This window comes from Agelaius tricolor, unplaced genomic scaffold (genome assembly GCF_023055355.1).
Source record: "Agelaius tricolor isolate 1412-34295 unplaced genomic scaffold, bAgeTri1.0.p SCAF_1, whole genome shotgun sequence".
Lineage (NCBI taxonomy): Eukaryota > Metazoa > Chordata > Aves > Passeriformes > Icteridae > Agelaius > Agelaius tricolor.
The window spans coordinates 93,858,700-93,878,160 of NW_027269261.1; the positions used below are offsets into that span (position 1 = coordinate 93,858,700).

General features: G+C 36.9%; 1 protein-coding gene across 1 annotated transcript in view; it reads right to left on the minus strand.

The window, feature by feature from the left end:
- Window positions 1-4,367: 4,367 nt before the first annotated feature.
- TTK (TTK protein kinase) overlaps window positions 4,368-19,461 on the minus strand; it is a 29,679-nt gene continuing 14,585 nt past the window's right edge. Inside the window, exons 7-23 of the mRNA XM_071444162.1 lie at window positions 18,375-18,483; window positions 18,183-18,258; window positions 18,003-18,100; window positions 17,370-17,469; window positions 16,548-16,665; window positions 15,042-15,223; window positions 14,784-14,920; window positions 13,302-13,428; window positions 12,121-12,213; window positions 10,262-10,419; window positions 10,027-10,178; window positions 8,706-8,830; window positions 8,317-8,397; window positions 6,900-7,076; window positions 6,502-6,592; window positions 6,170-6,267; window positions 4,368-5,073 (exon numbers count right to left, since the gene is read on the minus strand). Of these exons, the coding sequence (XP_071300263.1) occupies window positions 4,984-5,073; window positions 6,170-6,267; window positions 6,502-6,592; window positions 6,900-7,076; window positions 8,317-8,397; window positions 8,706-8,830; window positions 10,027-10,178; window positions 10,262-10,419; window positions 12,121-12,213; window positions 13,302-13,428; window positions 14,784-14,920; window positions 15,042-15,223; window positions 16,548-16,665; window positions 17,370-17,469; window positions 18,003-18,100; window positions 18,183-18,258; window positions 18,375-18,483 (2,012 nt within the window). The 3' untranslated portion in view covers window positions 4,368-4,983. The remainder of the gene's footprint in view (window positions 5,074-6,169; window positions 6,268-6,501; window positions 6,593-6,899; window positions 7,077-8,316; window positions 8,398-8,705; window positions 8,831-10,026; window positions 10,179-10,261; window positions 10,420-12,120; window positions 12,214-13,301; window positions 13,429-14,783; window positions 14,921-15,041; window positions 15,224-16,547; window positions 16,666-17,369; window positions 17,470-18,002; window positions 18,101-18,182; window positions 18,259-18,374; window positions 18,484-19,461) is intronic.

Sequence of the window (19,461 nt, forward strand, 5' to 3'; positions counted from 1 at the left end):
TGTGAGTTGGCTTTTCTTTCCAGATGAGAAGCTAGAGCAACAGGAGCATTCTCTAACCCATGGCAAACAGCAAGCCAAATGCCAGGGTTTCTTTGAAGCTTCATCTGCTGTCCCAAAAACCAATGCTTTGTTCATATTTGCATTGCTCAGCATCCATCACTGCCGTTAGGAAGTGTCTTAACAGCTGTCCAGCACTGCAAAAGTAAAGTCCAAACATCAGACTGAGAAATATTTAGGCAGACACTCATCTTTCACTCAGGTACCCAAGCCCTCCTGAAGACTCAGAACTTCTCATTTCTGAGGTACCTTCCTGCAATGTTGGTGAGTGCTTCCTGCTGGATGGCTCAGGAGTCCCTCCAGCACACAGCAGCTGCTGCACAGCCCAGCATTTCCCCATCACTGTGGAAGGGACTTCACTGCCTTCCGCTGCACAGAACTATGTGTCCCATTGCATGAACATCCAAACACACGTTTTATGCCTGATAAGAGTATTTCAAAGTACAATGCCACTCTGCAATAGCAGTGAAGAGCTTTATGCCCCAATGAGTCACTGAACACAAGTAGCACTGTACAGATCTATGGTACTGAACAGCTTTCTGACAAACAAAGCAAACAAGACAAGGAATGTAAAGAGCTAAGACTCACAGAAATATTTTATCCATGACCTGGCAGTGCTAGGCTAACAGAATCATTTGGGACCTCTAAGATTATGTCTATTCAAGACAAAGGAAGCAAGTGCAAATCCAATTCATATTTCTTTAAATATAGTTACTTAAAAGCCAATTAAAAATAAAAAAAACAGTGACATAAAATAGGGGAAAAGCAAGAGACACAGAGCATGTTACAAAGAGGAATTCAAAGCATGCCTGCACTTACCACATAACATACACATTAAGTGGGTACAGAGACAAGCCATAGAGCCTTACAATATATAAGGGTTAAGACCAATGGACAGATATTTTAAAACTGACTTATTCCTTGTGTTTATTCAGGGATCAGAACAGTGGTACCACTATTCCACATCAAATTAGTCAGATCTTTCATTGCAAAATCTGCCTGGATTTTAGCAATTCATCTGATTAGAGCCAGAATCTTCAAATTGCATCATTGTTTAGCTGTGAATATTCTACCTGCCAAGAGAAGGAATTGAGGTGAGGAGTCAGATTTTTATCTCAGGTTTCATTTCAGCAACTCCCATGAAAGTGTATGGACAGGCTGTATAAAGACTTCTTCTGTGTCCATACAGGTGCACACCTCTATATCCTACAAGTAAATCACATTGCAGTGCCTGCTCCATTCTTTATAGCCTTTATCTCACAAGATTTATCTCCTAATTACTTTATGTGAAGCAGTAAGCAAACAAGGGCACACTGACAAGCCTTGTGCTCCAGGCAGGTGGGACAGATAACCAAGTTTGGAAGAGACATATACATCAAGCAGGAAGGGAATACTCCCATATTAGCAGTTTACCCTTAGCTGAAACAGGACATGCCTTAGCAATAAAAGTGTTAAAGAGAGAAATACAATAAAAAGTGGTACTTGTTTATTTGTTGAGAACTCTGTTTTGTGTGAGCAGTAAGGCAATAAGAGCGTAAACAAATGGAAGAGAGAAGCAAGGATTGTTATAACTGGCACCTGCAAGGATTAACCAGAGATGCTTGCTGAGGAGTTCAGGGAGCAAGCTAGACTTCACACCATGGCTAGAACTCAAGTTTGTTCAACTGTTGAATTTTTAACATGATACTTACCACCACTCCCAGAATTAGTTAAAACTGTTAAGTATGCAATCATTATTAGGTACTAAAAGGAAGAACAGAAATCCACAGGAGGGACCAAAATAGTGACAATTTGACAACTTACCTCCAGACTAACTCACACTCTCTGCTCTGCCCTCTGCTGTTAGGGATTTTACTATTTCCCTCCTGCACAGCTACACGTACAGCAGTAGCACCTTAAGAGTGCCTTCCACAAGACTAGATGAGAAGCAGGAGTTTGACTCCTCCAGCATCATGGTGATGGATTTGTGAATAGATTTTTCTTGTTCCTTGGTCAAGTGTCCTTAGAGCAGAGGTATATGCAAGCAAACAGCCTCCTTTTCTTGATCTTGTCAAGGACTCAATTCTAGGTGTTGTCACAAGAAGAATAACTGCATGAGCAGAGCCTTCAAAACTTAAAACTTTATTTAGTGTTTGAATTCCAACTAACCTTACAGAGCAGAGTTCAGGCAGAGTCAGAGAATCATGGAATCAAAAAACATCCTGAGGTGGAAGGGACCTACAAGGAACATCAAGTCCAGCTCCTGGCCCTACACAGAACACCCCAAGAGTCACACCAGGTGCCTGAGAGCATTATCCAAACACTTCTTGAACTCTGTCAGGCTTGGTGCTGTGACCACTTCCCTGGGGAGCCTGTTCCAGGGCCCAACCACCCTCTGAGTGAAGAACCTTTTTCTGATATTCAACCTAAACCTCCCCTCCCCCTCCTCCTGCCATTCCCTCAGCTCCCATCACCACAGAGGAGAGGTCAGTTCCTGCCCCTCCACTTACCCTCCAGAGGAATCTGGAGACTGAGTCATGCTATACCCATTCATAAATGAAAATGAAAGTAACCCTTCTGCAGTTAGGTTTCTTTTATAGTGCCAGCTGCTGAGCAGAGCTTTTGGAACACAGTTTTAGATTTACAGGCTGTAAACTCCCAAACCCATTTTTCCAACAAGAATTATAACAGGGAAATTAGTGAAGTGTTCTCATTTACCTTTGTACCCTTCACATAGCTGTGGAATCTCATTATTAGCTGATATGGTATTGTACTGTAAATTTATCTCTTTACAGAGACATACTCTGCTTACCAGCCATCTTCTCTCTCCATTATATACAATGTCCTGAAATGCAGCCTTGAGGGTGACAGTAACACAGGATGGACATTTTGTAACCTTGAAAGAGCTTTTAGCAGTTACCTGTTACCCAACATTTAAGATTGTTATTTTTTGTCCTTTAAAGCTAATCACACATGTCTGTAATTCACTTATGCTTTTAAGACTCCAGCAGAACTTGAGAAGGGAGATAGCTTTCAATAAAGCAGAAAAAAAACCCTGAAACAGACTGAAGACTCGTAAGTGGCAGCTACCAAGGTAGACAGATATCCTGCAGCAGGTCATGGAGGTGGGGAAGGGGAATAAATCAACTGCCCATCTGCAATGGAAAAAAATTATTTTAAAGGGATCATTGATAACAACCCACTGCCTCTTATCAGCCCCAGGGCTCTTTCATAAGCTCCCTCTCATGTCAGTTATATTTCCTGCAGGTTCTTCAACAGCCATGGAATAAGAGAAAGGCTTGATAAATCATACACTGCAAAAGAAAAATAGCTGTAGCTATTGTAGGACTGCTATGCAGTAACGTAGCACTGCTTCTCAATATTCAACACAAACTAGGGAAGCAAAACAGCAAAAGTTAACAACTGTAACATTAGAATAACTACAAATAATTTTTTCAAGCTCTGTAATCTAGACAAGGACTTGGGAAACTTTTCACTTTATGAAAAGACATTTCTGCAGAGTAAAGATTTTCTTCACAGGTTTTTCTCTCAAGAGGCTGATACTTCTTCCCCCCTTCCAGAGAAAGCCAAAGTGTTTCACTTCCCATACCTTAGCAGTCTCTCAAACTGTTTAGAATATCAAATGTGCAGAACAATAAAATCTTTTCTTCATTGGCTTCAACTTTGAAAATTTTAATATATACATAACAAGCTATAAACAAAAGGTGGAGTACAATTAGCACAGGTACTCCTTATGCCTGAAATACCTCTGAACTTCTGCAGCAGCAGCACTAAGTCTTTAAAAAAAAATGAGCAAGAACAACACCACTACGGGGAACAAGCCTTTTTCACAAGAAATATGGGACAACTACCCTATTCCTGACAGATGACTAATTGAGATTCCACACCCTGTTTCACATAATGACAATGAGACCAACACCTTAAGTTTATCATTCCAGGTTTACTCTTAAGAAGGAGATGTGCTGTTCTTTGGGTGCTCCAACACTGCAGTGGAGCACACATTCTCTGCCCCTGCTTCAGCCCTCCTGTTTATCAAGAATAATTCCCACTCTGATCACTCTCCCTGTGTAATGTAGAGAATCACAGCTAACCCAAAACAAGGGAGGGCAGGTATGAACATACACTTGCATCAGAAATGTAATTCAGTTAAAACCTGACCAATCCAATAACAACCATGTAAAATCCACTTCTCTTACATTCAGTGCATTTTAGCAAATGCTTAGTATTAATGCTTTTAAAAACCCAAATTAGTAATTTATTACCATTGTGAATCCTGAAGGAATTTCTATTTTGAAATTTGAAAAGCAGACTTAACCTGTAATGGCATTTTTAATACAACAAGAGTCATTTTATTCATACAAGTTCAACACAGTACTGATGATTCCATCATAACACTCAACCACAGGAACAGCTCAAAAACCGGGTGACATTTACATGCATCTACCAATATTGTAACTGGTGGTTTATACAGAATGCTCATTTCCAAGGTATTTGTTAGCAAAGGACAGAACAGCATAACACTGTTTGTGCCTTAGGAGATGTTTCAAAAGGTATTTCATGTTTTTCATGTACATCAGCTGGCTTTTTTTGGGAACTTTTTTATATTAGCTTCTCATAAGATCTCATCTTGAAAGATTCTCACACAAGTTTTTGTACTCCAGACACTGTAGTGCTTTGTGAGTAACACAGACCATAATCACCAAGTAGCCATTGTCATTGCTCAACCCAAGCAGCATGCAAGGAGTGAAACAGCCCACTGTAAAAAGCATTCAATTAAGCTCTTTTTAATGACCTGAAATCATTATCAAAAGAACACAACGAACATAAAAAAATGCAAACTTTATGCTGAGTGTCCTTTTAAAAGCTAGCAGCACAAAATACTTTTTGAACAGACCAGACATCTGTTGCATCCTGAACAGTAGTACATCATTTTGTTGTCCATGTTTTTTGACTCCCAGGTTTTGCAAATGCTGATACATCAAGAGTTTTACCACTGTTGCACTGTTCATATAAAGTCTGAAAGTTAAACACACAGGGTATTCAGGTGAACACAGTTGTACTGCACGTGGATTCAAACTATATAACAAGCATTACACTTGAAATAAATCATCACATACTGAAATATTCCATATTAAAATTGCTCTGTCAAATCAAAAAATAAAACACTTAAGACAGCTTAGTTGTACCAGTTGTAATGCAGTGCAGTGCCCAGGGGAAAATACATACACTGACTTTGCAGTGTGGGCAAAGTTAAAGAGTTTCACAAGTCAGGAGAGAACAAATGAGCTGGAGAGATCTAAAAATCAAGTTTACTCTATTAAACGTTTCCACTATGGAAACCCCAGCATGGAAGGAGTTATTTGTGTACTGGGGGCATGCAAGCTTTACATGAGATACTCAGATGCCCACAAACAGCCAAATCACCATTCTGTTAGAAGAATAACTACTTGTTCACCCTCATATTCAAAACAGATCAAGTGCAACTAGAAGTGTAAGCATGAACTCCTTTAGATTTAATATACATTGAATTTGCTTTCCTCCCCATGAAAGCAGTTTTGCATTCTCTAGGTCTTATGGATATTTTACCACCATCACCTCTGAGACACAGGTAGAAAGAACAGAGTTGAAGATTTATCAAGCTTCTCTTTCAGGCAATAAACAGAGAGGTTGCAATACTTCAACACACAGGAACTAATTTACAATAACACTGGCATTAACAGCTCAGCAACTTCCAGGATGCAGGAACAGTTGCAGTCCAAAAGTGTGCACACTTAACAGATCAATTGAGATAACTTTTCCATAGTGAGGGTTCTTAAATTAGAAGACTCCCACATAGGGGTTGCTTAAAAGCATAGCAGATCTACCAGGAGGTGGAAAGGAAAGAAAAAACTAAAAGTAAAGATTACTGGCATCACTTTCAACCCTTCCAATTCAGAATAATGTAGAGAGATTCTGCATCCTTGCAAATAGAAGCGCTAAGATATGCAATGTTTTCCCAGCTATGGCTGAAGATTTTATATATGTATTGTTTCACCTTTCACTACTAAACATTCTAACCTTGCTCTGAATGAGCATGTACTACTACACAAAATAGAAAAGACAATTTACTTACCCTCGCAGCTCTAGAAATAGAATTGGGAGAATTCAAGCCAACAAGCTGGCCAAGGATACGTTTCATTTCCTCTGTTGTTCCTTTTGCATTTGGAACATCTGCAGGTAATTTATACTCATGGTGAAATTGTATACATTATCAGCATAAAAACTGCCAGAACAGTTTGCAACAGGTTTAAGAATTAAAATACTGAAGTCTTTTCTGAAGCAGACGTAGGCACCAGACAAAACTGAGTCACATCAACAAGCTCATAGTACCTCTAATTGTAAAGTGGTTTTTAATGCATAGTTACAAATACTATTTAATAAAAATGTATTTTAAAATAAATGTACCTGTTGGACAATGACTTTGAATTTGAACATAGGGATGTACCAGCAACTCCGAAACAGAAATTCTCTCTTTAGGATTTCTTATTAAACAGCGCTGCAAATGAAGAAAGAGGAAGAATGTTTTGCCTATAAATTATGAATTGTCCTAGGAATTAACAGTATTTACTTTGGTTGTTGAACCAAAGGACTTACTTAGCTGGTATTGAGCTGAAAAGAGACTTTAATATGGAAACTACATGAGTAGCCCTACCTTAGTTCTTCTTTTAGAATAAGGCCTGTTACTACAAGTAGCAGTGAGCATCTCTCTGTGGAAAAAGTCTTTCAAGCACAACTCATTCAGTTTTATAAAATATGCTTTAAATAAAGAAATTACCATTACTTAAAACAAAAGGAACAGTTACCTTCAGCACATCTTGAAGATCCTTCTCAGCAATATCTGGGAACCCTATTTCATAGCTTGGATCAACAATAGCATGCATTTTATTGATGTGACTTGTTATATGCTGAAACGGAGTCCTTCCATATGTCATACAGTACAAAATGCAGCCCAGTGACCACACATCACTTTTGGGACTTATCTAATATTAAAAATAAAAAAAAATTACTCTCTACTTAAGGAACTGGCCCTTCAGTCAATTTATCATGTATTTGTACAGTTTTCATTGTGTAAGAGATCTTTGTTACTATTACACAAAATCACCAAGACAGCACGCCATTATCTACTAAGACAGTAATGTTGCTTCCTTCACTGATATTCCATAAGAAAACTATTGTTCTAAACTATTTTTGAAAATCAACTTACTTGAAGAACTAACTTAAAAATAAAGTTAGTCCTTAACAACTCAAACTGCAGGATTCTAATTTCAGATTTAAAAATAAACACAACTAAAAGCATACTAAATTATTTAAATCCAGGAAATGGTGAGAGATCACTGCTATGTCTCCTAAGTGGAAAGCCACAATTCAACTCCCCTGGGTTTAAAGGATTCAGATCCATATTTCAACTATGACACTCAGGCTGGTCCTTACAGGACAACTTTGCAATTGTCCTTTTGAAGCTGAAGTACTTTAAGAGAAGCACAGAGTGGGGGAGAGGGGGAAGTGGAGAAAGATGCATACAGAGAACCTGACTCCCAGCACAGTGGATTTCTGCTTAGATGAGCTGAAGAAATCTGCACTTTGCATGCAGTTTTAATTTAGAAATACAAAAGGTAAAAAAATTACCATCCTTAAAAAAAAAATCTACTTTTGCAATATTTTATTGTCTATTTAGGAAGCCAAGATTTTATTTCATTACAGAATAATACTTCCATTCAACTGTTAAAAAGTTAATCTTCACATACATGTGAGTACATATGGATTTTAAATACTTTTGCACCAAACCATGTAAGCCTCAGTTGAATTTTGTCTGCTAATGTGAAAAATGCTTTCCTTTCAGTACTTTTCTCATCATTCACATTCCATTGCCCTGGTGATATAAAATTTTCTACAATACACAATACTCTGTAGCAGAGAAAAACTAACAGGATACACTGAACTCATATGTGGCCCTAAAATGCCCAAGCCTGTGCCTCTGTTTTACTTTCAATTTTACGCAGTAATTGAGCACTTACATTTTTCTAAACACTATCTGCCAAATGCTTTTAGGTAGTTAGGGAGATTAAACTTAACCTTCCAACTCTGCACACCATTACAGCACAATAAATTCTCTTCTGTTCAAGTTTCAGTGGAAGATTTTGAAAAAAATCTGAAGATATATGATTCTTCAGATTCTTCCTTCCTAACATGAAGGGAATAGGAGGAAAAAGATCATACTACCTTAGAACGAGGCTTGCCATTTTCTCCATAGGAAGACTTATCTTCTATTGCTTCAGGTGGCATATAATTCATTGTGCCAGCCTAGCCATAAAAATGAAAAAATATTTTAAGTAAAGCATGCATTAAATTTAATTAACTTAATAAAACTTAGATTTCTGTCCCAAAACACTGAAAAGCATCCTAAAAGTTTGTTTCTATTAAGGTTGAATGCCATTATTATTTTCTTCATTAAAAACATGTAAAAAACAATATACATGAATAATTATGTACACATAAAACCATTCAGCATAAGATTTCAATAGTAGTTGAGGTTATTACAATCAAAATTATCAGCAGGTACTATTGCATTTCACAGAAAAATGGACATGAATTTTCCAGAAGTATTTCACCTGAGAATCTTTAATGATACTTGTCACATCTGGCTGCATTTGGTTTGCAATGCCAAAGTCAATTAGTTTTAACATTCCATCAACTATCAGAAAGTTTGCTGGTTTCAGATCACTGTGAATAATGCCTGTAAAAAAAAGAGTTTAAAGTAAATCCAAATTACTACCATAAGGTTAAACATTACTCAATTCCCATAACCCTTGCACAGAGAGAAGGTGCAGATTGGCTTTATTTGAGTCTCTGCAGATTTCATAAAAGTGCTTCCATTTTTTCCTAAAGAGTTCTTAACTTACATGAATTTACAGTTAGAATTACTACTTAATCAAACCTGCAGGTACCCCAGAACAGCTCCAAGCAATTTGAGTTGCAGAGTTTGTCTCAGTTTGGGACAGACACTCCAGCTCTGTGGGCACATAGCCACACTGGATTGCTGCTCTGGAGCAGTTCAGTGGCCTGTCTATGCTTGTCGCTCTCTCTTTCATTAGCTAAGCAGGTAGTTAAAATAAAATAATTATATTGCTTAGTCTGATTAAAGGTACCATTCACTGAGGAATATACACAACTGACTTCTTACAAACTCTACTTGCACAATTTAACATGAATTTTGGTTACTATCTACATAATCAACCAATCTTGATATTTTACAAAAATCTATGTCTTTTTTCAAAACATCACATCTATGTATGCCTGCTGAATTTCAGTAGGTTTTGCTGTTTGCTATATTTTTGAATGTTCTAGTCCTAAAATAGATGATGTTTTCTGCTACATCTACTACTCTTCACTTCATTATTATATAGGAAAAGATCCAAGTCTGCCTCTCCTTTATACTATACAGACAAACAGAATATAGATGTGATAGATGGATACACAAATATATAGGTAAAGAGGAGAGGAAGGCCTGAAGAACTCTAGGAGAAAGCTGAAACACTTTGTCAAAGTGAAGATGGCAGAGCTGTCATTAATGTCAAAGCTAAGTATGGAGAGACTGAGTGGCTAAAATTTGAGTCTAACAGAGAACAAGTGGGAGTATACGAGGTAGTCTAAAACAGAAAATATTTTCTGGCTGTTGAAAGAAAGCAAATAGCATTACATAGACAGTGATATTTGTGAGATCCTTCTTGACTTAGCCAAGTCTGTCTCTGGATCAAGATTTAACTTAGTTTTTTGCATCACTGCTTTTTTTTTTAAATACAGTAAATACCCATCTTTGAAGATCACTAAGATTACACCAACATTAAAAACAACACCACCTCCAAAATTAAAACAAGAGCCATATTATCTGCCATATATCCTATACAAATACCTAGAATTATTTAAGAATACCATATTCATGGATTGTGTGAACAGCTTCCAGCATATTTTTCCAATAGCTCTTTCGTTCCAGTGGATCCATCTTTTTTTTCTTTTTAAGCCAGCTATTGAGATCAATATTTCCACACTCCATTACCATGTAGATATGTTGATCAGTAATTTCACTAAAAATAAAACATGTGTTAAAAGTGAAGGAAATATCTTTTTACAGTGAAATACTGGTTAAATAAAGTTAGTATTTACTCACTAGCCATAAAGGCGGATGATCTTATCACTATGTTGCTGCAGTTTACTCAAATGAGCAATTTCATTCTTATAGCTCTCAACAGTCTGTTGATCAGCTTCCTCTAGGTTCACATATTTGACAGCATACAGCTGCTTCTTGTCATTCAGTACTTGAAACACCTACAAAACAATATGTTAATAACTTCATTCATCCCTAATTCCAATGTACCATGGTCCTTCATCTCAACTCAGCCAGAATACCAAAGTCTACCTTTTCAAAAGGAAGAAACAATCTGACAAAATTCATACAAGCCAGCATGAAAAAAATCAAAGACACCAGTTACAACAGAACCAACCCTCTATCAGAAGCTATCTTGGTGCCACATTATATTTCACCAGGTGTAGTACATCATGAGTTTGCAGTGTTCCTAAGATAAAGATTATGAAATAACACTCTCAGAGATAAAGGTTTGATCTGCCCTCACACATTCACTTTGTCACACCATGATCATTTGGAGGCTAGACTACATGGCACATTAGAAGAGGTTGAGAGCACAAAGTCTCATTTAGTCTTGAGAAGGCTGCAGGAAATCCTATATGCAGTCTTCACCTATTTAAAGGGAAGGTATGACAGACTCCTCTTGAACCATGCAAGTATGAGATGCAACAGACATAGCTAACAACAAGGAAAATCACAATTGGATGTTTTGATTTTTTCACTGTCATATAGACCAACAGGAAAACTGCTTGTCCAGATAGGCTATGAAATCGCCATCCTTGGCAATATTTAAACACAAAACCCCATGCATACCCTGCTCTATTTGAGCCTTGTTTTAAGCAGACTATGAGAAAGTGACACACAGAAGTCCCTGCCATCCTACCTCATTCTACAACCATACATTGGCAACAGAGAGCTCCTCTTTCTGGAGTTCCCTGCTAACTGAAAGCTGGCTAATATTAGTCCAACTGGCAAGAAGGATGGGAGGGCAGACCCAGGAAACTACAAACTTGTTAGCCAAACCTCTGTTGCTGCAAAAATTACAGAGAATATCCTACTGGGTACAACTGAAATGTAACAATCAGACAGTCAACATGGATTCACAAAGGGAAAGACCTCTATGTAATTAGTTAAATTAGGTATCCTTAGGACACATCCTCCCAGAAGCTCTGCTAAAACACATGGAGAACAGGGAGGTGATTTGAAAGAGCCAGCACTGCTTCCCCACATGCAAGTCTGTCTGACCAACCCAGTGACCTTCTGTGAGGGAGGGACTAAATCAGTGGACAAGGGAAGAGATAGAGATGTCATCTATCTGGACTTCTGTAAGGCCTTTGACGTAGTCCCCCACAATATCCAGCTAAACTGCTTATGCTGTTAAGAAACTAAGGAACTATAACAAGCCCAAGAGATTTTGCCAATATTTTTTCTCAAGCTCCCATGACCCCAGATTTCCATGTAAAAAGCATCTCACTCACCACTTCAGACATAGCTACAACTCTACTTCTCACACAAGTTACAGAAGTAGTTAAGAGATGGTCTGTCTCCTTCAGGCTCTCAATCAACTTTACAAGTCACCCATTTCCCAACAGTGTAATCACACTGCTCTAAACAACAGCCTCTCACATTAGGATGTACACAATGCAGCACATCTCTTACAATAGAACAGCTGATTCTGCCAGGAATTTTAATGCTTACTCTACCACAGAAATTATCTTCAAGAGCAAAAAAAAGCATGGCACACCAGCAAAGTTCTAGATTCCCTGGGTCAAACATTGTGTACATGTTAACACTAGGCACTCATTAGGTGATTTCAACATTTATAATAAATTGTACTACTGTGTAAATGAGTGACTGACTAAAAGGATAAAGGAGCACCTTACCTTACTTGAGCCTCCACTACCTATTTGCTTTAACACTGTATAAACTCTTCCATTGATGACAAGGCATTCATGCAAAGGTACAGAAGCTGGAACCTGTGTACACATAGAAAAGGTTAAGAAATAAATATTGGTACATGCAACAGAACTTGAGAGCTCTACTTTTATTACATTAAAATGCTTTAAGTTGTCTTGCTCTTTCTGAAGATGATAAAGTTGTTTAGAAGCAGTAAGGAAACTTTAAATGAAAGCTAGATCCCCATACACTGATCATCATTTGGCATGTGACATCACTGCATTCATGTAAAAGGTGCCAATGCTCCTCACACTGGAAATCAAGGAAAGGATCTTCTTTAATAAGGCTGCCCAGATCATTAGAGACACATCCCTCTTTACATATAAGGTCAGAAACTACACTACCTAAGAGACTTTCAGTCTCAGCATGAAACTTAAGAGCTGTACTGAAACCATCTACCATTCTTTTTGAAGCTAATAGCTAAAAGACTGCAGTAGTGTGAAGTTGAAACAGCCTGCATTGCCCATATCTGCTACACCAAGCCATAGAAAAGTCTCAAGTTTGATTTATTAATTTATCAATACTTATCCTCTGGTAGGAAGCTTAAACCTATCCCCCAGCTTCATCTACAATTGGGAAGATTCCTACCTGAATATGCAACACATCTAAGGTAACCCATTTTTACATTATGTCAGGCCACAACAAATGTATCAAAATTTGTGAAATCTAAAAAAAAAAAAAAAAAAAAATGGAGAAATGCACTCTTTTACCTCCCTCAAACTCATGATTTTCAACACACACTGCTTGTCTTTAATGGTAATGTACTGGGTAATACCAGTGTAAAAGCACTGCAGAACAAAAATAGAGGCTCTAGTTCTTTTCTCTGTCATTAAGTGAGACCTGAAAAGGCTTACATTGCTTAGAAAAGGCTTAGACAAAGGCTCCAGTATTTTGACAAAATTGAACTGATTTTTCAACATCTGACTTAGGTCACCTAAATTCAGACATACACACAAAGTAAGTTATTTTAGGAATACTAGACTACTTTCCATTACTCCTCCAGGAAGATGAACAGTAACTTCAGATGAAAAAAAATATATACACACACATTTATTTTAACCAAAGTAGTTCCCAATGAAAATATGTGCTAAAATGACAAAATTGTTACCTGCAAGCCAACTTGATTTTGAAATGGAGTTGCTGGAGTATGTGGTAAATAATATGGGAACTGGCTGTATGGAGTAGAAATTTGACATCCTGGCAGAAACTTGTCCTTTACAACTGGTGTACTGAAACTAACAAAAAAATAAACAGTATCTGCATTAGTTGTATTTTCTAAGATTATTTTAACCACAAAGTTGAAATCTTCAGTGTTTCTTGAAAGTTAAACCGTAGTGACTAGCAAGAGACCATGGCACACCATGGCACACCAAGCAAATACTTTTAAGAACACAAACTCACTATCTTCAGACAATAGCTGGCACTTCCCAGCAACTGAAAAGTGAAGGAACTATAATGCTAGAAGAGCTGACTCTAAGAGAGTATGAGCCAGTTACTCTTCTCCAGCTTATTGTTATTTATTCAAAAACTTTTTAGATTACCTATTTTTTAGAGTAAGCATATTAAGACAGACAACTTCAAAAACTCTCACTATTGCCTTGAGAGCTTTAGCTACACTGTGTATGAGCAGAAAGATCATTGATTTAAAAAAACTAAAGATTGTAAAAAATCCTATGGTTTTTTTATTTGTTCTCCTGATGTGTCTACCATCTCTTTAGTTATATTTCTAAACATACTAAATTTTTCCCCAATTGTATTTACAGAAACTAATGCCAAGATCAGAACTGGAAAAAAATGTATATAACTAGGATTTATTTGGTAGAGTAAAATCACAGAAGTTTTAAAAAAAAAAAAGGACAAAACCAGTCCAAATAGAGAAATAGAAACACTGAGCAATTCTGCATATTTAGCATGTACAAACTAAGTAAAGAGAATTTATTCAAGGACTATTATCATGTTCTTTCATGAAATTATGTGGTTCATGCCCTACCTACAGTCTGAACTCTGCAACTATAGAGACAGAGGTCCTACCAAAAGGAACAGTACTTACTCAGCATACAACCTTGACCTATATGATTCATCCTAGAGACTTATGAAAACAAAAAGTAATCATATAATTAGAAAGATTTGCCAACACAGGCATAGGGGTTTATGCCTTATTTAAGGTAACATGGATAAACAAATGCTATAACTTCCTAACATAAGTGCTTAATTCTGCAAGCTTCTGGATTTATCAAAGTGCTTTTAAAAATCTCAGACACTTGCATCATGGGAAATAAACTGATATATGATTATCAATCTAAAAAGCCTCTCAGCCACAATTTATCCAAAAGAAAGTGTCATGTAGCAGGGATCAGTGAAAAAGGTAAACAAATGCTCTACTAGGGACTTATTGATTTGATGGTAAATATTCAAATGCTGAAAAACTGCCCAAATAGGCAAAGGTCCCTAAATGCAATCTGAATCTCAAAGTCAGGCACTTCACAGAAGCACTTGGAATATTTGCTATCGAACAGAAAAATTTAACAAACCCTGTAAAAATCTGCTTCAACCTTTCCAGAGATCAACTACCACCTTATAGTAGGCTTACCAGGCCATATAATCATTAGATGTGGTGCTTGGTGTTCCATAAATGTGTGATGGGTCACTTTTCTTAGAAACAGCATCTGATGGTGATGATCGTCTTGAAACAGGATGACCAGACTGTTCAATGTTCGTTTGTTTTCCCTACAAAGGGCAAAGCAAGATATTATATTACACAAGGAGCCACAATTAAGAACACAGAAATAATTTCTTCAACATGAGAAGGCTGCTAGCACACATGTAATGTATATTTTTGTTACTTTACCTCTCCATAGCAGCTTCTCTGTGACACTTCTTGAGCTGGCATTTTTTTTCTGGCATTAACACAGTTTAGTTTAATCTGCTCCAACTGCTTTCTATAGCTTTCACCAAAACTAGATTGTTGCTGTTGATTTTCCAGATTCCTGGGCTCTGGTGTCTTCAGCTCCAGATGCTGAACTTTATTTTCTGTGGAACAAAAAACCCAAACAAAAACCAGACTATTAAAATGAATCAATATTCAACACTTGAAAAGTTACTACAATAATTTTACCTCATTTTCTAGATCAGACTAAAACACAGACAATTTACTGGAATTAGGCCTTAAAAGACATTAATGAAGTCCTCAGCTGCATGTTCAATTCCGTGTAGTAAAATGGCAACTTCCTTCAAAAAGTCTTAGGATAACACTGTAACAGTAACAGAGATGCAACTGTTTCCTACACCAACACAGGCAATGAGAGTAGGTTCACAAATCATACTACAACATCCCGGGCTATTGAGCAGGTTTATAAAGCACTGAAGATAAGCTTACTACCATACTCCAAATTAGAAGTCTGTTGTCTGCAACAATAGGCAACCTATAATCCAAGTGCAATGACTGAAGCCAGAGGCCTAAAGGGACTTGGCACTGTCTCCTAGTTCCTTTTGCACAGGTAGTACAAGAGTGAAATGGTGGGATGTGACAGTGCAAGCTGCAAACAGCACAGCTTAAGAGTGCTCCTTCACAAGCCTGAAAAGTTTTCTTTTCAAATTACTAGAAAGCAACATCCCATGCCGAGCAGCTTGGTGCAAGTCAACTGCTGAAGGACTGAACTACCTCAACCAACATCTAACCTGGAAACATGAATGAAGCACAAACAGGGCAAGTATGACCTGAAACCAAACTATTCCCAATGTAAGTCAGTGGGAAAAGCTCACTGAGGAGCTGAGGGGACACTGAAGTTTAAAAAAAAAATAAATTTTTCAACTGTAATGTTTCTTTCCTACAATGCATATGTACTTATACAATCCTAAATCTAACTCTTGCAATATTAGACCTTTTCACCTAATTTTTTCAGCAGGATGAGAACACCACTTAGGGAACCAGCTTTCTGATGAAACACTGAAGTAGTTAGCAACTAACCATAGGAAGTTAGGACATGTATTCCATATTCCATGAAGCTGGTAAATAATAGCAACCTTCTAGATTTTACTAGCCCTGAAATCCTTGCTATAAATCCAACCTGGTTACAACATTTTCCAGAAAGCCAACAGAACATCATCTAATATCATCACTATTTTTAGCTGACTTCACACAACAGTCAAAATCCATGCAATATCTAGTGAAGTATTTCTGAAATACAAAAAACAGTTTTTAAAGAACTTGAAGAATTGTTCTCCAAAGGTATGTTAATAATGCAGTAACTTCCACTTTTTTTTATTTAGCAACACATTTTTTAAAAAATAGAGAATAGCACATTCTCAATGCTTATTCTATTTCAAACTACTCATACATGACCTTAATAGTTACCTGCTCTTTTCATCACAAGACTTGCATCCACTTTGGTTTTGAGAGTTACAGTTGAATTGGTAGCTGTTTCTGAGCTGCCCTCATCCAACATCTGTAAAGCTGTTTTTTCTTGTAAGGACTAAAGAACATAAAAAGCATCTTAAAGAATCAAAGGAAAACTCAGAAGTAGTATACAAAAGACATTTTCCTTACGGTGATTAAGTGGCAGGTGCACAGCAAAGCAAACATGCCTCAAGGAACTGTGCAGGTTACAAAGACAAGTATTACTGATGCTATTTTTAAATACATCAACACTCCGAATTTTCATAATCCAGTTTCTATAAAGGCCTTTAAGTGCTTTCTATTCTGGAATTCTTTTAGCAGATGGGGACATGGGACATGAAAATGTAAGACATAGAAATGCAAGACATTTGGTTTTTGATAAAAAAATCTCTATTAAAAGCTGTAATTTATGGCTCCATAGAGCACTGAGTTGAATTGACTTCCTTAAATAGGGTCTTCCCATGGTAAACTACATGACTTCAGCTGAAAAAGGTACTGAAGTCAGGTTGAAATCTGTTTATCTCCTCTTCATAAATCATATTCCAAACACCACTCCCACTGCTCCCATCAGATGCACTGTTCAGAGAAAGCTCTTTTATAATGCCCTATTATGCCTAACAAATGTCAAGTTTAAAAGCCATAATGTTTCTATCCACAAATGATTACTTAAAGGGAAATCCTGCATTATTTCTTTCTTGAATTGAAAAAGCTGTTATCTTTTTTACTAATATCATAGGATAGCTAGAGTTCCTCCATGTATTTAAAAAACACTTAAGTTACCTGCAAATCTCCCAGGTTGCATGAATCACGCCCACAAGGTTTTGGTTCTGATGGTGGAAAAGGTGCAACAAAGGGTGTTTGTTTGGAGTGGGACATTTGCCTGTTGAAGTAACATTCTTAGTTACATTCCATGCCAACACAGTGTGGCAATGATCTTTTTTGTGAATGAGATGAGAAAAGTAGTTGTGTGAAGACTTCTGGCTACAAGTTTTAAATATACAGAAAAGCAGGTCCACTCAGCAAAGTCAGAAACAATACAAAGAAGAGCTACAAAATGAGGATTTAAAAAATAACTTGAGTTACAAGACTGTATTTTCTCTTATTTTAAAAACTGGACTACATAAACTTAGATACTTAGAACAAAATTTATTTCCTCTTCAATTTCCATTTCTTTTGAGCTTACTGATTAGCCAGAACACATTTTCTCTTCATCTTCACATACTTTTGTACAAAGAATTTCCATAAGCTTAGAAGTAGGTTAATGCACTATCTGTTGCAAGTATAATGACTATTTGTCTCTATCCTTCAGGTCAAATTTGACATTGACATCTGACATTTCCACTATCCAATAAAAGTATCATTGAAAAGGACTATTAAAGTCTGTGGTGCTGTAGGTAAATCCAATAACCATACCTCTTTGTAATACTAGCTGTGAGTGGGACATCTGAATCCTCCATGTCATCACCATCATCAGATACTAGGGTAACAGGAATCCTCCCAAATGGGCAAATCTTAGAACAAATTCAAAGTTACCAGGTGTGTCCAGCAAAAAAAAAGAGTTTAAGATTTTAAAGAAAATGTTACATGTTTTACCTGGTTAGATTTGTTTAGTGGTCTCAATGGATTGTGGTAATTAACTAGAGTACCCAGCTCCTGTGACTTCTCTTCCCTAAAGGAAAAAAATAAAAAAATCCCCCAAAACAAAACACACAACACTGTAGTGTATGTGTTTGCTTTTGGTTTAAATGATGTTATCAGACATTAAATAAGAAATTAAGACATTACCTAAATAAAGATCTGTTAATAGTAGAAGAATTTTCATTAGAATCATTCTTTTTTAAGCTTCTGTGATTTCCACCTATATTCTGAAGTCCAGACTCCTGTGTACTTGATACTGTAGGGAAAATAGTTAGAATCATTCAGATCATATCAGACAAATTCAACTAAATTAGTCTAAGCTACTAATTGGGTTAAATTGAACCAGCTGATCTCACTGATAGCAAATTTGAGAGTGGTCATATAAGCTGTGCGAGGTCAGGGAGTATCAAGGCAGGCAATAGCAAAAAGCTCATTCACCAGCCCCATCTTAATCCAGAAGAGACTCTTGCTTGATTATTGAATATTTAGCGGTAGTTTTATGAAGTTGCACATTAATCTTAAAATTAAATGTCAAGTCAACTTAATAAGCTTTGTGAAAGTATATATTTCAGATATAAACACAACCAGAATTCAAGTTATTTGAAAAGTCATTATTGAACCTCAAGCCCACAAATAAACAGTTCAGAACAACACTGTCTTCCACATTATTTTTCTCTACAGGTGAAGGTAAGGTCATTTCTCAGAGACAAAGAAACCACAAGAACTCCGAATACACTAATGAAAATGTATCAACACCTTAATGAACACACATTCACATTACAACACAGTTTAATTCAACATTTAGGGAACAATGTGGAGTACAAGCTATTTTAAGCACCTTCAGATAAACAATCACTTGAACTCAGCTATTTTCCTAACAAACCCCTTTTCAAAAATGTAAATTAGTATCTGGTTATTTTGATTAAGATCTCTTCAATGCTACAAGATTTTTTTTTTTAAGACAGACACCAAAGAGCATATTTAAAAAAAAAAATCAAAGGCAGCAGGAAGTGTTCAAAGCCAGGTTGAAAGCTTTGAGCAACCTGGTCTAGTGGAAGGTATTCTTGCCCCACAGCAAGGGGTTGGAACTAGATGTCCACTCCAACCCAAGATTCTAACTAAGATACTATATATTATGATCTTTTACATCACATAGGCCTTGTGTTCCATCAATATTGGAAATCATCTGCTTGACCAACAAGATCCACAGCTACCCACAGCCTTCCAAAAAATA